The sequence below is a fragment of the Tetrao urogallus genome (assembly GCF_951394365.1).
Source record: "Tetrao urogallus genome assembly, chromosome: 7".
NCBI classification, from domain to species: Eukaryota; Metazoa; Chordata; class Aves; order Galliformes; family Phasianidae; genus Tetrao; species Tetrao urogallus.
This window is the reverse complement of record NC_136820.1, coordinates 1236438-1255858: the sequence shown is the minus strand read 5'-3', so window position 1 is coordinate 1255858 and position 19421 is coordinate 1236438. Positions and strand designations below refer to the sequence as shown.

Sequence of the window (19421 nt, the reverse complement as noted above, 5' to 3'; positions counted from 1 at the left end):
TCAGTAATTTATTGTACATTATCTTTCTTAATTCCCCTGTATTATTTTGCAGTGTTAGATATAAGTCTTCCTATCGCTGCACATTACTGTTAGATTTTTACAATTCCTTAATATTCAATTTATTGAAGTTTTATACCACTTGTAATACTGCTTAATTTGTTCTCGTTTTCCATACTGTGAATTCTAGCATCATGTACTACTGCATAAATCAAAATGGTATTTCCAAGTCAGTGCAAAATTGCTGTACTGTGACTGTTGAAATGTTATTTGCTACTGGTAGCTGAAATAATCTCTATTCCTTTAAAAGCACATTGCTGAGAGGAGGTACTTCTATGCCTATTGCTGAATCTTGAGCAAGATGAGTTTTATTTTTCCTTCTTCTGATGCCACCTCTATGTCTCACATAGCTCAGCGCAGTGTGTGAACTTGTGCTCTCTGAAAGAGGTGATACTTGTTTTGGTAAAAATCTACACAGAGCTCACTGCAAAAGAAACACTGATGTGTTAGCTGTGACAATTACTTTATCGTACTGATAGACAACTGAATTACCAGTCCTGGTTCAGGTACAGCTATTGAATGTCATAAGCTGAACTGAAAGCTCTTTATTTTACAAAGTTGGAAGGGAAACATCTGTTTGACCTATCCATTGACAACCTAATTATTGTGGTGATGATGTCTGTGGCCTCCAGCACAAGAAAAATGTGGAGCTGTTGGAGCAGGTCCAGGGAAGGCCTGAGGGGGGTCAGAGGGCCAGAGCATCTCTGCTGTGAAGAAAGGCTGAGGGAGCTGGCTTGCTCAGTCTTGTGAGGAGAAGGCTCTGAGGGGACTTCATTGCAGCCTTACAATACCTAATGGAAACTTCTAAGCAGGATGACTTTTTACACGGGCAGATAATGATAAGACAAAAAGGAGTGGTCTTAAACGAAAAGAGGGGAGATTTAGATTAGATATGGGTGGTGAGGCACAGGAACAGAGAAGCTGTGGATGCCCCATCCCATAGCTCTTTCCATACCCTATTCGTCACTCTTATTCTCCATTTTTTTTTCTATGGCATGGATCTAGGCCAGTACTTCACTATATCTGCATTATCCTCACAATTGTTTTGCTTATCTCTATGATCAGAGAATCTCCTTGCTGTGCATGGCAAAATGTGACTGTCGTGCTCTCTCCTCTGACCTTCAGAAAGTTTAGTCATTTGTACTGAGACATAATCAGACCTGGTAACACAAATAGATTCCAGCTGTGAATTGATTAACGTCCCCATCTAGTTTCATGTTTTCCCACTAAACACACACTGATTTCCAAATTGCCACAAAGATACAATCTTCCTCATTAACTAGTCATCAGTGCCGGAAAGTCCAGGATGCTGTGTGAAAAATGAGTGTACAGAACGAGTCTTTACAGGGCAGACAGGGAAGTGTATGGCCCTCCTTAGGGGCAGAAGCGACATGCCTGCAAATGACCTAGAGCAAAGCTTCCTTTAGTCTGATCAAGATAGCCAGAAATCAGCACGTATGAAAGGCAAGCCCTGAAGTTGGAACAAACAGATAATTCCCTTGTGGCAGCAGCAGGCAGCACTTGCTGTAAGCCACCTGCATATAGAGAAGTGAGCCTAGCTGGCATAGGATGCACATACTTTTTTAACTGAAAGTCTGTAGCAGTGAAAGAATTGGCAGTTGCTGCCTGTACCCCTGGATTGCTTCCTTCCATCAACTTCCATAAGAGAGAGGGCTTCACATTATCAAACTGATAGATCTGTATAACCTTTTTACAGACTTATGAACAAATGGGAAACTGACATATGATATATGAATAACTTCTTTAGTAAACTGGCTAAAAATACACCTTTGAAAAGCATGGGTGATTTATGTTGGTAGCATGTCCTCATGCCTTCATGAAATACACTAAAACTGCAATGTACACCAACATAAATCTCAGCTGTCTGGATTCATTGGTTTTACCAAGATTTGAATTCTGTTAATCCTAAATATTCAGTATCTTCTGAACCTTTGCTAAAGACAATACAGAGGAGAGAGAAATATTTTCATTTGTGAAAGTGGAACAAATGGTGTTCTGATCAGATGTTACACAGCAGTGGTAAGAGTGTACCTGAGTGTTGTAGTTACAGCAAGTTACAGCATTCGTCACTTCCATTTCAAATTAAATTGATTTCTTCTGCATATACACAGGTGTCAGTGTAGCATTATTCTGAGCTCTTGCATTTTCGAAGCTGATTTTCATGGTGCTCAGAATTTTTTGTGAGATATTTAAGTGCTGTTTCCCTACTTGAGAAAGCTACTTCTGCTATCCTTGTGTGCACTGGACATTAAAAATAGAAGGTTCTGATATTTTAACATGATTTACTGTATTGTGCAATCTAAGCAAGAAAATGGTGCAGATAAAGTTTCTCAAGTGCTTAACTAAAGCATTTTTCTCATCCACAGACAAGAATCAGCTTACTAATTAGGGTTAGGAGTACCTTTACCTTCATGACTGTTTATTTCCCAAAAATGAAAAGAGAGTGATAGGTTATCAAAATATATATATATATATTTATTTTTTTTTTAATGATACCTAATATATACGTACCTATCAATATGTATGTACTATCAATTCTGTACCAGGTACAGGGTACAGAAAGATGGAATGGCTGCTCTTTGAAGGAAAAAAAAAAATCAAACGTATATAGCAATAAATATTTCAGTTTCAAATCTTTTGAGGAAACATCAGAGGGAAAGAAAATCAGATCTGAGAGGTCTTTTCCTCCTCTCATATTTTAGCATTCTGACACTATTACACTGCTGGGCCTTGTCATTCATAGCACTTTTGCAATATTGGTTTTTATTTCTGGAATGCATTTCTAACAGTACAACTTTCAAAGCAAAACAGTTTGCCATAAAGGATTTCATCAGAGCTGATGGATTAGATACATGCTGCTAACAGAGATTGCACACTTAGAGGAGAAACCCATGTTATCAGTTTGAACCAGATCTTTTTCTTTGTGTAAAAATATTGCTATAACCATGGTAATGCATGGGGTCAGCAACATACTTTCACATGGGCTGTTAATAATGATATCCCCTATTTTTCATCTTTATTCATTAGAGAACATCAGAAGGATGAGATTTTTTAGTACAGTCAGTTTCTGGGCCAACAACTTTTGAGCTATGAATTGTATGCTGGAAGATGCAATCAAAATCAACTTCCTTTTTAGTTTGCACATTTTATTACGTTCCCTCTTACCACAGGTGAAGAAAGTGAAATACAACCTGGTGAATCTAAACAAAAATGCTGATGTTGGTGTGGTGTCAATTCACCTAGAATATCTTCTGGTAGTGCTTTCCATGGTCTCCTGTTGACTTGTTAGAATAACTCCGTGATTTGGATTTAATCAGTTAGAAGAGTGTTAAGGCACTGTTAAAGATAGTGTTTTGGAAACCTGCCTTAAAAGAAAATGTCTACATTGAGTATTTAGGAATGCATCTAAGCAGTTTCAGAATATTTTTGTATAACACTTTGTACATCTTCAACACAGCAAATGAGAAAAAGCAGCTAGAATGCAGGTCAGTGCTTTTAGCTGTAAACAGATCTCCATGCAAAGAAAGGTGGGAAAGAAACTAGCTACTAAAATCACTAATAAAAGCTAAGTGCTTTATGTTTTCCTAGGAAAGCTTAGAGATGCTGGAAAAATGAAGGCCAGAAGGTTTAGTTTATAGCAGTTGAACCAAAACTAATGATAGTTGCAATTTTGCTTTTCATTGACTTCATAGCAAGAAATCATAGACTTGCGTCTTTCAGCAGGATCTTAAGAGTAAACGTTGAAATAAGTGCATGGAGATTTTCTCTGCACAACTCAAATACCAGGGAGTTCTGCAGCTAGAAAGTCCCACTCAAAACTTGGACGTTATATACAGGAGTTTTCATGAATTAATTCAGGTAAAGTTGGCCCAGGCGTGGAAGGAAGCATTTTAAAGTGGAAAAAAAAAAGTAAAATGGCTTCTCATGTAGAAAAAAAGTGATCTAAAAGCTACATTTCATAGAAGTAGAAAACCGATGGTTAGGAGAAGTATCGTGATTGCCGTGTTTACATCATAAAATGAATGGATCTCTTTTTCAGAGCTTGTTTTGGAATTCGGATTGAACAATTGCTTAGCTCTGATCACTTCTATTTCGTTCCACAAGCTCTGATTTAGAAGCCACGTTACCCTGCTCAATCAGGCTGTAAAATTTTTAGTTCAATCAGATAATAAATTTTAAATATTAAGATTTGGCCTCATGTTCCCTCACAATAAATACAATAAGTTTTTTGTTTGCTTGCTTGTTTTATTCTGACCAGGCTATCTAAATTCCTCATCAGTTCCCTGTCTATTTCTCCTGCTCTCCCTGATAACTGCCTCTAATTTGAAAGAGTAATCACTTTATTTTACCTTATTTAACTTCTTTCAGATTTCCAGGCTTTCGGTCTGAAGAAAGGAATGTTTTTCAATCCAGATCCTTATCTGAAGATTTCCATCCAGCCTGGGAAACACAGCATCTTCCCAGCACTTCCTCATCATGGACAGGAGAAAAGATCTAAGATCATGTGCAATACAGTGAACCCAATCTGGCAAGGGGAGGTAAGCAGTTGAGCCAAGACTTAAAACATGGAAACAACTTTGGCTATGGATTCTTTTCTTTAAGCTTTTTCTTATCTGTAAGTTTTTCCTTATCTAAATAGTTGTTGATCTAACCAAGTTTGATGTGTTTCATGGTTTCTTATCAGTACAAAAGGCTTAAATAGCTACAAATCAAAATCAAAACTTTCAGTATGGGTTGTTCTCTGTGGATATCATTTATGAAGTTAATTATGGAAGGCAAATGTAACCCAGAATTGAAAAATATATTCTGATAACGTGAAAGATTGCTGCTAGATTGTCATAGTGTTCTTATACAGAGAGGAAACATTATATAAAGTAAAATAGTATAGCATGCAAATAAAAATAATCTGTGTTTGAAAAATGTCACTGGTAGTATAAATTAAAATCAACCTTGGCACATTTGCCTATCACCTTGAAGAAATGCTCTCTAGTCTGCTGCTTGTTATTGGAAGGGCTTCATGGGCATTAATGAGATCTTAGAGTTCAGTTGCTCCCTGCTGTTTTTAAATTACACCCAAAATGACAGCAATGAATAAGGAATCTCTGGAATTAAAGGAACCTGATATTAAGAGTTTGATTTACTGCTATTCTCTTTCAGACCAATATCTTCACTGCAGGAAAGAGTAGAAGTAAATAAATAGACTAAATTTATTCAAATTAAAATGTAAATTGCAGAGTAGCTTAGGAATAATTAGGTCAAACTGCATAGGCATGAAAGTTAGAGTGGGGAAGGAGATGAAAGAATTGTCACTGAATACTCTTCCGTTGAGGAGGATGAATTTAAATTAAGTATTGCATCAGGTTGTGCTACAGGTGAACTTTTGTTGGGGAGGAGATGACACCTCAAAGCTAGTCTGAGAGAAAATGCCTTCTACAGGACTTGCTTAAGTGGAAGGCCCTGTTGTGAGGCATCCACCAAGCAGTATCTTCTTTCCTGCCCTAAGCAACAGATGTGTCTGGCAGAGGGGTCCCAGGCCAGAGTTGCTGGAACTGGAGGTCAATGGCAGAAATGTTTCAGTAAAGTGCATGAGACACCAGTCTAGAGGTAAGCAGGCATAAAAAGGAAACTTGCTTCATTATGTGACACATATGGTGCATGTGATTGTGGGAGTTTACAGAAAGCATGAATGCCAGAAACTGATGCTCAAAGGGCATAGGATGTGCCTGTGATCTTGCTGTTCACTGTTGGCCAGACTGAACTGCTGAGGTGACACAAGCTGTTCACATTAGAAAAGGGACATAAGCTGTGCTGATGGAGGCTGAAAATAATCTTTTTAGAAGTGCTCAATACTGGTTGGAAGTCTTCTTTTTTCAAAAACAGCTTCCAGCCAAAGTAATGTGCTCTCACTTCAAGGTCTTTTTGCACTGCCAGGGGATAAAATAACCACGAAGAAAGAATGTGGCTCTGATTAAATGTCAAGGGTCATAAGATATGCTTGAGTTTGTGAGCTGACATTTCTTTTCCAAAGAGTTTGTCAGAAATAAAAGGAGAAACAATGAAATAACCTAATAAAGGATGTAGGAAAGGAAAAACACACAGCTGAATTCTACCTCCTCTGCTCTCTGTCTGGTTTTCTTAATTGTGTGCAAACATGTAGCTTCTTCCTTTCGGTTGTTAGCTTTTTAGACTGTAAGGAGTCTACAACAGCAGAGATGTCATTCAACACACTATCCATCATTTTCTTTGGCTGGTGTGGAAATGTTTAACTGCTTGTGCTTGGGTTGCAGTTTACACACATCAGCTGCTCTGAAGTTTTTGTTACAAAAACCCATACTGGCATATCTGTCACAGAAGTTCCTAGGCTTCTTCAATTTTATCCTTTTATACAAGAGAAGGAGAACTACAAACAACTGCCAAATTGTGGTGGTAGCTATTTTTCCATCCACCTTTTTCACAACACTGGTGGATGTGAACACTTGAAATGAAAAATTGTGAGAAATCATAGTTATTTCATTAACTGCTTCCATCACAAGTCATTTTTCCCCAATATACCTTGGATGATGTATTACTTCAGAATTGTGATTCTTTCCTAAGGTTCTCCATCATAGCCCATGTAAACAGAAGCTAGAAGACCTTTTTCATTTTCTTTCTCTTATCTAATTAGTTTTGGCTCCTAAACTTGACAAATTCTGAAACAGGGAAATAAAACTTTAGAAATAACTACAAGCTGTTATATTTGTGTATGTTCTTGATTACCCTGGAGCAAATTCAGAAATGAAAGTGTTGTCTTAATTCTGTAGGACTTCACCATCAAAATAAAATCCTACAAAGCAAAAGAAGGTGTTTCATTTACTTATATTCATTATTCATTTTGCTATTCCACCTCGTATACTTATCACATTGTTCTATTTGCATAGTAACCACCTGCATTAAAAGAACACTCTGAGAGCACTGTGATACCTCAGGCAATATTTCATCAATGTCATGTAATATTAACGATCTTCATTTCACAAGCTATTCAGATATTTTTCGACACTAGTAGCCCTGAATTACAGCTATCCTTCTATTGCACTGTTTCATTGTCCTTTATACAGGAAGGCATAACCAGGTGTAAATTTCTTACTAAGAGATGAGTTGTATTTAACATTTTGACACTTGTAGCAATACTCAAGTGAAAGTGAGGTGGAAGCCTTCAATGAGAGCTGATCAGTGAAGCAGGTTTAAAACCATGTGGCGTCTTACAGTGGTTGAGAGGAGTCCTTCTGTGATGTTTCCGTGTTTTCCCATATGGAAGCATAACATCCAATTCTGCTAAGCCAAAGTGCTGAATATTGTAGTGTGCAATGACAAAAGCTAGTAAATATTCAAAGGAAGGTCCAGACTAGTTACTGATTGTGCCACAGCGTCTGTACAGTCAGTGATGAGAAGAAAACAACTGTAGAAAATAAAAACAAGTTCCTTTCATACAGAGAACTTACTGCTGATTCACAGTTTATGGTCCAGCTTTTTTTCATACTCGTTGCTCTACTTTCAACGTGGTGCATTCTTTAACAATATCTGTACTGGTAAACAACATAGATCTGTTAACATAGATGAGGTTCTGAAAAACAGCTGACACTGCACAGCTGCATCTATGTAATTCCTCTGCTGTCCTCTAAAACATGTTGGGTGTATCCCAACAACCTGTTAGGGATGCTCTCTTACCTGTAGAAGCCCCATCCCACTTGTAGCAATTGGTTGGCGCAAGGCAAAACAATTGCCAGTGACTGTCGACAGTTGTCGGCAATGCATGGCTCTGTGGCTGTATTTAGAATATTGATAATAAGATTCTTGGCACTGACTATAGCATTTATCTCAGCCTTTTCCCCATATCTGGTCTTAAGTGTCAGACTGGACCAGTTCTATCACGTCAGATACTCATTCATCACGCGCAGGTAGGAGGTACCCCTAACCTGTCAAGACTACTACTTGCCATCCATTACAGGCTATAGACAACTGAGGGGAGAAAAGATGTCAGCTGCAGGTGAAGGTGGTGGTGTGGATATATTTTAGATGTCAATGAATAAGAACAAACAATACAAAGAGCAGGGATCAGAAGCCAGCAAGGTTGTTGTGTTGCTGACTTACATAATGGTTTGTAGGGTTGTTGCCCCACAACCTCTTTGGCTTTGCTTTTCCATCTGCAACATAGCCTAGCTTCAGGAAAGACCACCCAGAGTAATTTATAGCTTGCACTTTGTCTTTTTAAACTTAATCTACTGGGAAGAAACCACAGTATGGAAGGTATCTTTGCTATCCAGAAGCAAAATTTTGCATGTTGGACAATGAAAATAACTGTAACTACTCTGCTTTTTATCCATGTGTGCTGATATCGCCAAGGTCAGGAGTTGCCCAACATTTTAGTCTGGGAAGAGAGGGATCTGGGGAGACCTCAGTGCAGCATTCCAGTACCAAAGAGAGCTTATAAAAAAGTAGGAGACTACTTTTTACATGAGCAAATGGTAGTAGAAAAAGGAGGAATTGCATTCAATTAGGAGAGAGGACATTTAGATTAGATGTTAGGAGGATTTTTCTTTACTCACAGGGTGGTGAGATACTGAAACAGGTCACCCAGGAATGTTGTGGATGCCCCACCCCTCGTGGCATTCAAGGCCAGGTTGGATAGGGCCCTTGGCAGCCTGATCTATTGGCTGGTGACACTGCTCATGGCAGGGAGGTTAGAACTAGATGATCCTTAAGGTCTCTTCTAACCCAAACCATCCTATGATTCTGTGTCATCCATTTGACTTCAGTAGCGCTTGTTTGTATCAGAAATGTTTTGAAGTCAGAGTCACCTAATGCCCACTTATATAGAGAGATTGCTCCAAAAGTAACCCTATTTTCAGTGTTATCACCACTATGAGCAATGCATTTTTACCAGTGGTGAACAAAAGCCCACGCACTGCATTTGTAAAAACCTGCACCAGCGGAGATGACTCACCGTCAGCACTGCCGAAATGCATCACCCAGCACCTCACTGTGCTCACATCCACCGTTGGTTGCTGAACAAACATTCAGCAGGCATCAATGGGTGTCAGTCTTTTCTGCCCAGAGAAATTCAATTCCACACCTGTATTTTATATACTCTTCCATGTCAGATGCCAGTTTCTCAGATGCCCCTCTGCTACTATCTGTCACACAGCAACAAAATGTGGCGGAATATTGATAGGAAGGTTCAGTTTCTACAGCTGTACCACCAAAATCCACCACTGATGTTGTGGGCCGTTAGAAGGGATTTTGGAGCAGCCCACCAGATTTGCTAACAGTTCACTTAATTGCAAGGTCATAGTGAGCGAGTTGTCTTAGCATGCTATTTTGGGGTAAAATGTAAATAAATCTCTTCAGGAAGTGTTCTTCTGTCAAATCTTCTGTTCATCTAGTAGAACTGAGGAAGGTGAATGTTCATCACCTTTCTTCTAATACTGCTGTTAAAAGAATAATGACACTATTCACATATTGTTTCATGTTGAGACCGTGCATTTTCTGTCACAATCTTTTGATAAATCCCCTTTAAGAAGATTTTATTTGTTAGTAAGCAGTGCACAAGCACAAAGTGATAGACAGTCCAGGCAAGCAGTACTGATCACTAATGATTTTAATCAACAAAACAAACTGGTTTAAGCAGTAGTTAATATACCTCAGTCTGGCTGGCAAATTCTGACAGTGGGTTTGCAAATTAAGTACTTAACCCATCTGAACTTCCCTTGAGATCTATTTGTTGCATTTCCTTCTTGACTGTGACAGTTTTGTTAGAACCTGTCGCTTCTTCGGTTTTGGTTACTTACTAGTGAGTAGGGGTAGAGCCAAGAGGAATGGCAGTGAGATGACTGTAAGAATTGGTTGTTGCAACTGTCCAATGTATTTAAAGCAGTAGGAATTGTTAGCTGTTAAATGACACTTTGAATTTCAACTCCAGTAATTCTAGCTCTGGAAGAGTGGATTGCCTTTCAGTAGGAGCATGAGGATGCAAACCATCTAAACTCCTTGCAGCTTCCCTGATTGTTTCTTTGCCTCACCTTTTACAAAATTGTTAGGTTATAGCTGACTGCTTTATCACTCTGAAGATAGCTAATTTTTTCTGGTGAATTAACTGATGTGTGTAAGAAGTGTTCAGTATTCTGTTGCAAGAGTGCTTGAGAAACAGTAGTTAATGTGTCATAATTGATAAACAGAATTAAAGTATTTTCAAACATGTAACTTGTACTGACTGCACCTCAGAGAACCCTCAACCTTTGAAAAATACTGCACTTGAATAAATTCTCATGAAATCTATCTCTTCAGATTACCAATCAGAAGAAGCAATTAATCAAGGACTCAGATGCTAGAGGTGGTGGTCTGGGGAGAGGGGGATTCTGTACTGAAGTCAGCAGGGATAGAATCAGGGCATCTGTGTGCTGGCTGCAAGACTATCAAGGTGGTATCAATGTAATAGACTGAGTGCTGAGCCACTGATTCAAGATGCTTTAACTCTTTTTGAAATAATGGTATTATTATAAACTGGATGCAGATTGTATTTTATCTGTTTTTCATCAGATTTAGGGCCCAAATCTAGATACTGACAATCCTACCAATGCTTCATGTAATGCATTATTCCATCAGAAGTTCAACATGAAAAGAGCAACAGGTGTGTGACACTGATTGAACTTCAGTTTTTTTTATCATTTAACTTAGATAGCCTTTCTCCCTCTTCTTCTGACAAATACAAACGAATCGGTTGCAGAGACAGGCAGGCCTTTGTACCTAAGCATAAGTTCCAGCACAGATGATATGATATCTAAGTCCTGAATTCAGTGTTTTGCCAGAGGCTTCAATGGCACTGCCTTGTGAGTGGCAGCTTCAGTGTACAATATTCCACTGCACATGGCCACATAAAGTGTAAAACAAATATTTCACAAAACAGAAAAGCTGTGATTTTAAAGTTGCAGTTTGCTTTAGTATCCTGTGGTGACTGCTAAACCAAAACAACTTTAGTCCTTTCAGAAATGAGTGGAAGGAGTGCGAAAAATTATCTAGGTTATTCTAATACGTCATTCTTCCAGAAACACATTCTTATCACATCTTCTGCACCTAAAATACTATCAGTCTTGCTAATCTTGTGTTCCACCTATCCTATACTAATGAATTTGTAGACAGCATGAAAGAGATGAAAAAAGGTCATGTCTCTTGATGCACCATCAGTGCTTCATTTTTTTCAGGAGTTCTTTTAAATGTCTGATGTCTTAAGGCTGATATTAGTCATTTGTAAAGTGAAAGCCATCTTGCAAAACTATCCACTAGCCATCCAAGAAAATTCACAAGTCTCTTCGCCAGTAACTCTGAATTTTGTAGAAAACATGAAATGAACAGGAAGGGTCTCTTTTTCCCAATAAAGAGAGAGAGCAAATCTGGGGGACAATCTAGGAAGTCAATATGCAAGGCCTTATCCAACTTTAAAGAAGTTCAGTGTAAAGAGTTGGATGAAATGTTAAAACAGCAGCACAGTTTTTTTGCACCCTTTTTATTGTAGGAAAGGAAACACTGTGCCATGCTAGAATAGGGTACCACACAGATTCTGACACTGTGATCGCTGCTGAATCCAGGGGCAAAGACCTGCTAGGAATATTTGTTTGTAGGGTTTCTTACCCTTCAGCAGCAGTGGAGCTCTGTACCCTGTGCTGGTGACACTGCAATGTTTTGTGCTGTCATTGAGAAGTGCTGTAGTGAGTTTAAGAAACTGGAATTCTCTTCAAACTTATCCAGTTGCTCATATGAGAAGCACTGTGTGGGACAGAAGAGACACGCACTGAAGATTTTTGAATAGGGAGCAGAATAGTACAGATGGAGAATGGTGAGTACCTGGAGCATGAAATTGTTTCACTGGAGTGTTTGAAATGAAAAAGCCACTAATGAAATATTCATCTGAATGATTAAATCTGTCTTCAGCCATCAAAAGTAATTTACAGCCTTTTAAGATTTATTTCTGCATATATTGTCCCTGTGAGGTGGTGGGCATCACAAATATATTCTGTTTAACTGTTTCACGTACTCAATTCCAAGTCAAGAGCCTAATGCTCTGTATCACCAATGTATTAATTTACCTACCTTTCACCAGTTAATATACTGATTGTTCTCCGCACTTTCCTTGCACTTAACTTTTCTAATCAGTACTAGTAGACTTATTCTTTTCATTTTAGCAACTTTCTTGATAGTGTTTCTGAGAGCTCATCACTATGATCTATCCATATTCAGGCATGCAAATAATATTTTTGAAAAGAAAACATGGGAATTGATCATCATCATCAATTTGCTTTCTATGTAAACTATTCTCAGTCTCTGGAAATGTTTTGTCTTATGAATGGTTACAGATATAGTCTGTCAGGTCAATGTTTGGAATGTATCTTCAGTTTTCACCATGTGTAACTCATACACAAAACTCCCACAAGATTATTCATGTCAAAGAAATTGATTGTCTTCATATTTAAAGTCATTGTTGGGCCTGGAAGAAAAAACAAACAAACAAACAACAGCAACAAAAAACCATAAGCACTTAAAAGCAGCTTGCTCTCTGAGTCTTCCCTTCGGGTCTTACTCCAACATAAAGATAGCAGTATAAATTCAGATCTACTGCTCTCCTCTGGTCTACCACGCTGCTCATATAAGTATATCGGGCTAGCCAAGTATGAATTCCCTTGGGTGAATTCGTACTGATGACTACTGATGATCTTCTTGTCCTTTATGTGCCTGGAAACAGTTTCCAGATTAGATGATTCAACTATAATTTTACAGCTCCTTCTTGTTGTTCTTCTACAAGATAGGAGTTACATTTGACTTCCCTAGTTTTTATGCATTTCTCTCAGTAGCCATAATTGATAAAAGATCAGTGAGAGTAGCCTCAGAATGACATCATCCAACTCCTCATCACATGTGGAAATCCCATCAGGGCCATGGACATAAGAATGCCCAGCTTGCTTAAAGATTCCCTGACCTGATCCTCTTCCATCAAGGGTACATATTCCTTTTGTCAGCTTTTCCTCCTGGTCTCTGGGACTCAGGATTCCTAAAAGCTGGTCTTGCTGGTAAAGACTGAGGCAAAGAACAGTTCTTTAGCTTTTTCCATGTCCTGTCTAACGAGGTCCTCTGTTTTACTCCAAAACCTGCCCACATTTTAGAGAAGATAATGAAATACAGGTTTCTTTTTCTTCCAGACATGAGTGCCAAGCACTGAACAGTGTAAAAGCAGCCAACCTTTTATGGCTAAGGTACAGGGGCTGTCACTTCTCAGAAAAGAAAGTGAAGAGAAAGAAAATAGCATTTGATAGTGATTTGGCTTCACCTCCAAAGAGGACAGTCTGATCTTAAAATATCACAATAAATTGCATATTTTCAAAAGTGATTGGTGACTCTTGAAAATGAATTTATCAGTTTTTGATTTCTAAAACCTTGCTGTTTTGCTGGATTTCATTTTTGAAAGGACAAGTGGCCAGTGCGTTCTCTAAACTGAGGGTTACTTGAGGCTCTGCAGGGTGAATGGCCTGAGCATGGGGCATCCACGTTCAGGGTCTGCCTCTGGAAAATGCTGTCCATTATGGACTAAGCTGTATGGGAGCAGTGGGAGCAAGTGTTCAGATAATGGAAAACCAAATCATGTAAAATTATCACTATCTTACTGTCTCCGAACCCATTTATTTTATTTCATTTTCAATCTCAAACTGCATTAGTTTCCATATGGTAAATCCTTTGAGTTCTGCCACAGGACATATTAGATCTTAAAGGCTTAATTGTGCTTTCAATACACAGCTTGAAAGTGTCAGAAGATTGTTTTAGAGAAAGTGCTTGGGAACTGTGATCATGGACCAGAAGCCTGTCCCAGGCCAGTCTTGTATCCCAAGTGCAATATGGTTGGCAGGTCAAATCAGAACAGAATTTGAATTTACATATTGTATGAAATATCACTGTATTTGTATGCCTAAGAGGCACAGCTTTCTGAGGAAACAACAGGCATTTCCTCTGGCTGATTCCAACACATGTTCCATGTGTCCACTCAGCTTGGCTGTTGAGAAGTGCTCTGGAAAATGTCAGTGTGTTTCTTGTGCAAAAAGGCTGCAACTTGGTTCCACCTGGCATTACAAAAACAAAAGTGCAAGCAAATTCTGATTTTCTTCAAGTGTTGTACCACAAGGCAAAATATCAGTAATAGAGGAAAGTACAGTTCATTAACTTAACTTTTATTTCCACTTACGGACAGCTCAGTCTCTTGCTGTGTGTGTGAGCATGCTCTACCTCACAGAAATCGTTTTACAGTAATAGGTGTCAACAACAGTATAGTGGAAAATTCATTAAATGACAAATTACATTACATTAAAGTAACCTCATTCAGTTAAATGAATGTCTTCTGCTTTCCTTGCATGTGCCATGAATGAGCAGTTACCCAAGTTACCCATACTTTTATGGTAATATAGCTTATTTTAATAAGGCTTATTATGCCTTATTAATTATTATATAGCTTATTTTTACAGTATACATGTAAAAATAATGTTTCCCTTTTGTAGGGGTCAGACTCTTCAGTAGTATGCTGCAGAGGTGTAGAAAATGAGAAGAAAATAACGCTTTGGAGGTTATTTGAATTGTATCTCTCAAATTGTTTATTTATTTGTTTATTTGTTTGCAGGACTTATTTAGCAGAACATGCTGCTCATTTTAGTTGCACATCAAGCTGTTCAAACTCAGCATTTCTGAAAATTGGATAACAACAATTTAGGGCTGACCTCCACACCTCAATAACCCAGAGCTTATTGCACTGTGAAGACTACTTCTGGCTGTAGGAAATCTAGGAGACCCTTTCATCTATCTCAATATTCAGTTAGTACAGAAGTCAGCTTCCAGTTCAACACTGACTTTTGAGCTAGACAAACAGCTGTCTTACAGATATCCTACTTTTGCATGCCATGGCAGAGAGGTCCTTCTTTTTTGCTGATAGCGTCCTCATAGTAACAGATCTGTTTGGATAAAAGCATTCAGTGAGTCATGTCACCAGCTCATGGTCTGTACTGAATTTAGGCAATCTAGGAGCAAGCAAGGAGAAGCAACTAATACATTTGCTTTTTACTGTGATCCCTAAGTAACAAGGTTTGCTTTCCCTATGGGGACATCCCTATATCTCTAGTTGCTGTAATGTTCCTGTACTTGGAATCTGTATGTGTGGAAGTCTTTGCAATTAAAACTTAAAATACCACCCTCCGTGTTTCTTCCTGAGGTTTTCGTGCACACATTCTCTAGAAAGCTTGCTGAAACATTACATGTAAGTTAAAACAGGTGTTCTCAAAACCAGACCAGCTGAGGCAGTGTTGTCATGTTTCAAAGCATCTAGTGACAGCACCAGTTTTTGATGTTGCCATTCCTATCTTCCCTGGTGTCACTGGTTATGGTAGCCTGTGCCATGGCTTACCATCTGGTTTAGCTGTGTGGGATCGTATTGTGAACCACAAATTGATACAGGTGAACAATGTTTTCAGACCGTTCCCTTCTTAGTTAGGACAGAGATGAGAGTGGGAAAGATTTTAATATGTATCTAGAAACTGTGTGGACTCAGCTGTTGTGCACTTCAGTAGTTCCCCACTGCTCAATAGCTGAGGTGTGCTGCACAGCTGAGTTGCCACAAATCGCCAGTCTACAGGAGGAAAATGCTGTCTGAACATCTCTCCATGCTTCCAGTTTTATTGTACTTACATGCAGCTATTTGAAGTATTTAGAACTTAGTGGAAAGAATCTGACCAATTGCATTTAGATCAACAACCACTGCTAGGGCAGAGTTCATTAGATCCCATAGGTGTACTCTTCTTACCATAGACGAGCCTTTGCTTGCTAATATGACATGAATATGTGAAATTCTTGCATTCTCCAAGCCTGATTCCTCAGTGTTACATAGTAGCTATAGGATGTTTTCACTTGATTGCTTTGAGGACGGGTTATTTTTATTTATGCCTTGGGTTCCAAGACCTGTTTCTGTCCCTTGAAAAAGCCATCGAATCCCACAGGCTGATCACGTGCAGCAGCATGTTGTTGCTCAGCCACCAGCTTCATGTTCTTTACTCTTCTCTTATTGCAGCAGTTCAGCTTTGTCTCCCTGCCCACGGATGTCCTGGAAATAGAAGTTAAAGACAAATTTGCCAAGAGCCGACCGATCATCAAGCGTTTCCTGGGAAAACTCTCCATGCCAGTTCAGCGCCTCTTGGAAAGACATGCCATAGGGTAATTTTGCTGTTCGTACTTTGTGTTGTTTAGGGAGTGTGCTGCCAATTTGAAGCTCCGGTGATATGTCATTATAGTTACATGATGATGTTGTGTGGGCATTATTAAACTGAGAGTTGCCTGATGAACAATGTTAGTCTGTATTAGAATGCATAGCACTATGGGCCAACCAGTGATTTCTCTTTATAACCTTATCTGTTACATTTTGAAATATGAGAACTGGCATTTAGGAAAGGTTTTGTGTGTATCCTGGCCACAAATCTGGAGAGTACAATATTTTCAATTTAAACATTGTTTTAGTGCTATCAACAGGCTATTTTCATGTTTCAGAGGATTAACTCTGGACTAAAATCTTGCCAGATCTGTTCCTCCTCCCTTTAGACAGCAGAAATGCTGTAGAAATAGACATTGTAGCTGAGTTTTTCTGACCCTCCCCTGCTGCCAAGAAATATCCAGTTCAGATTAGCAGCCCTGCCCTGCTTCCCTATTATAAGAAGGTCCAGGGATGGTGTGTGCAGCAAAAGTAACATACTCCAACTTGAGATTGATGGATAGCATGCTGACAAAGCCAAAACATTTGCTCTGAACTTTAACGTTTAGACCTTCAGGAGCAGGGAGAGAAAGAATAAGCTACTGAAGAGAGCATAGAAGATGTGGTTGCCAGGAAGGCATTTCTGAAAACTGGATCTCGGTTCAGCTGAGCAGCAGGATGATGGGCTTGTTGGAAGTGTTTTTGAACAGCTGGTTCAAAACTGGCAGTGATACTGACAGCTGAATCTACCAGAAGGGACTAAACTACGTCCATGTTTCTCAAGTAGGAAAGATAGAGTGGCTTTTTAGAAACCAGATGGAAAAGAACAGCTTGGGGAAAGTAGAGCTTAGTAACTGATATCATTGGCTTCCCTCAACGTGTCATCATCATCTGATTATATCTTCCTATTTTACTTCCTTATGGAAAACACTGTCTATCAAAGGACATGCTTTGCCAAGAGCAGTGCCTCCAGCCTGTACCTAGATCTGGCTTAGTTTTGATACCACAATAGCTTTTAAATCTCAGGCAAGCTCAATGAGAACCCACAAATTCAGAAAGATTATACATAAATCTTGACATCATCTCATTTATGTGATTTCCAATGCATGTGAAACTACTCTAGTAAATATATTTGGGCCCAACTGGGGACTATGTTTCTTTAAAAGATAGATAAATATTACTATTCAGTGAACCCTCTGCACTTAACAAATGCTTTGCGAACATTGATTCAGCCTCATTTTGGGCAACTGGGAAGTTAATCTCTTCTGTAGTTTCATTCTGTTCTGAGGGGTGGATGAAGTATGGCAAAGGGAGGGACCTGCACAAGGACAGAGTGGAATCATTGATCAACCTTGTCAGGAAGGTGTTCTCCTGATATTTCAGCTTCATAGAGGTAAGAGGGGTGGAAAGAGATGAAGAGTAGTTGTTCAATCAGCTTACAAAGAGAAGGTGGTAAGTGGGGACTGATCTGTCCAGAATTTTGAAAGTAAGTACAGGAAAGCTGAATTTTATGCAAATGATGAAGGAAAAGAAATATGGAAATGTGAGATTCTACATAAGGGTAGATATGATGAGGTCAGCAAGGAAGTCTTGTTACGATAGCTGAAGTGGGAGTTGTTTGCTTCCCATGTTGATATTTCCATGCCCATGCTGCAGAGGTTCCATTTCCACCATTCTCTCTATATGTATACATATGTGCTTGTGTATCCCAGAAGCCTGTCTGAATCACTGACTCAGCTGTTCCATTGCAATTGAAGACATTGTCCTCTCCTCTGCCATTTGTTCTTTTGTATGCAAGTCAACGTGCCCTCATGGCTGGGTTGAATAGACTGAAATTCATTACGTATTTTTGTAGGACACAGCAGCTTTATCTATGGACAGTCGACATTTGGTAGGTTATAGTCTGTTGTGACAGAATTTGTTTTCTTTCAGGGACAGGGTTGTAAGCTACACTCTCGGTCGCAGGCTTCCTACAGATCATGTCAGTGGCCAGCTGCAGTTCCGATTTGAGATAACTTCTTCCATTCATCAAGGTAATTCTTAGTCTTAATGCACCCTTTTTCTAGCTCTTTTTCGGCTTTGCATTCATTTCTCCTCAGAAGTCTAGATTCTTTCCTGGCAGCTCTGAGACTTTAGGTGTAGTCATGAGCAAAGGAAAGTGCATGGAGTCTCCTGTCCACAGAATGCATCGTGAGTTGCAGTTTCTCCCCTACTTCTCTTCAGCTTACAGCTGCTACTGTGTCCTCCTGTTCTTGACTGCTTCATGTAGTCTTCCATGTCACCGGAGAGAAGAGGATGAAAAACTAAGGTCCCATCTGCTTCTCTATCATCCGTCCTGAGGTTGTGTTTAGTGGGCTATTATTTATAGAGTCATCAACATTTGAGCATTTTATGAGTAAAAGTGAATAATCTGGTAGTAAGGATGATTGAAGACTTCCTCGTTTTGACTATTGTTAATCTAAAAAAAAAAAAGTAAAAGAAATTGTATTGTTCCCCTTCAGTCACGATGGTGTCAGTTTGAATCTTGGTTTTGTGTCAATAAATAATAATAAATAATAAATAATAAATAATAAATAATAAATAATAAATAATAAATAATGCTCAGGGGCTTTTTTCTTCTCTAAAGTCATGCTGTCTCAGGTACTCTTTGTCAAGCCAAAAGCTGCATTAGTGCTAGGAAATTGTGACCTGCCCCTCACTGGAAAAACATGACTTCTTTCTTCTGACTGGTGGATGGGATCAAAAAGCCCAGGTTGTCTGGCATCTGGGAGGAAATCATATCAAAGAAAAAAATCCCAGATTTCAGGGGGTTGATAAGCAATTTGTTAAATTCTCTGTTGCAAAATCTTTTCAGCTTCTGCATGACAAGAAAAATGTAACTAAAGCATCAGAGAAGGTATCCTTGTCAATACCATGGTACTCCTTCCCATGCCCATTGGCTTAAAGGGGAGTTTCAGGAATGTGTTACCTTCAGGTTATATTGCAGGAAGGCAGTATGCTGCATACACAGTACCACCATGAGTAAGTCCTGTGATTGTTAAATCTA

General features: G+C 39.0%; 1 protein-coding gene across 1 annotated transcript in view; it reads left to right on the top strand.

Moving 5' to 3' along the window:
- Nucleotides 1-19421, top strand: part of HECW1 (HECT, C2 and WW domain containing E3 ubiquitin protein ligase 1) — a gene marked incomplete at both ends in the record, with an annotated part of 159514 nt that overhangs the window by 73986 nt on the left and 66107 nt on the right. Inside the window, 3 exon segments of the mRNA XM_079538467.1 lie at nt 4447-4616; nt 16202-16344; nt 18308-18408. Coding sequence (XP_079394593.1) covers nt 4447-4616; nt 16202-16344; nt 18308-18408 — 414 coding nt within the window.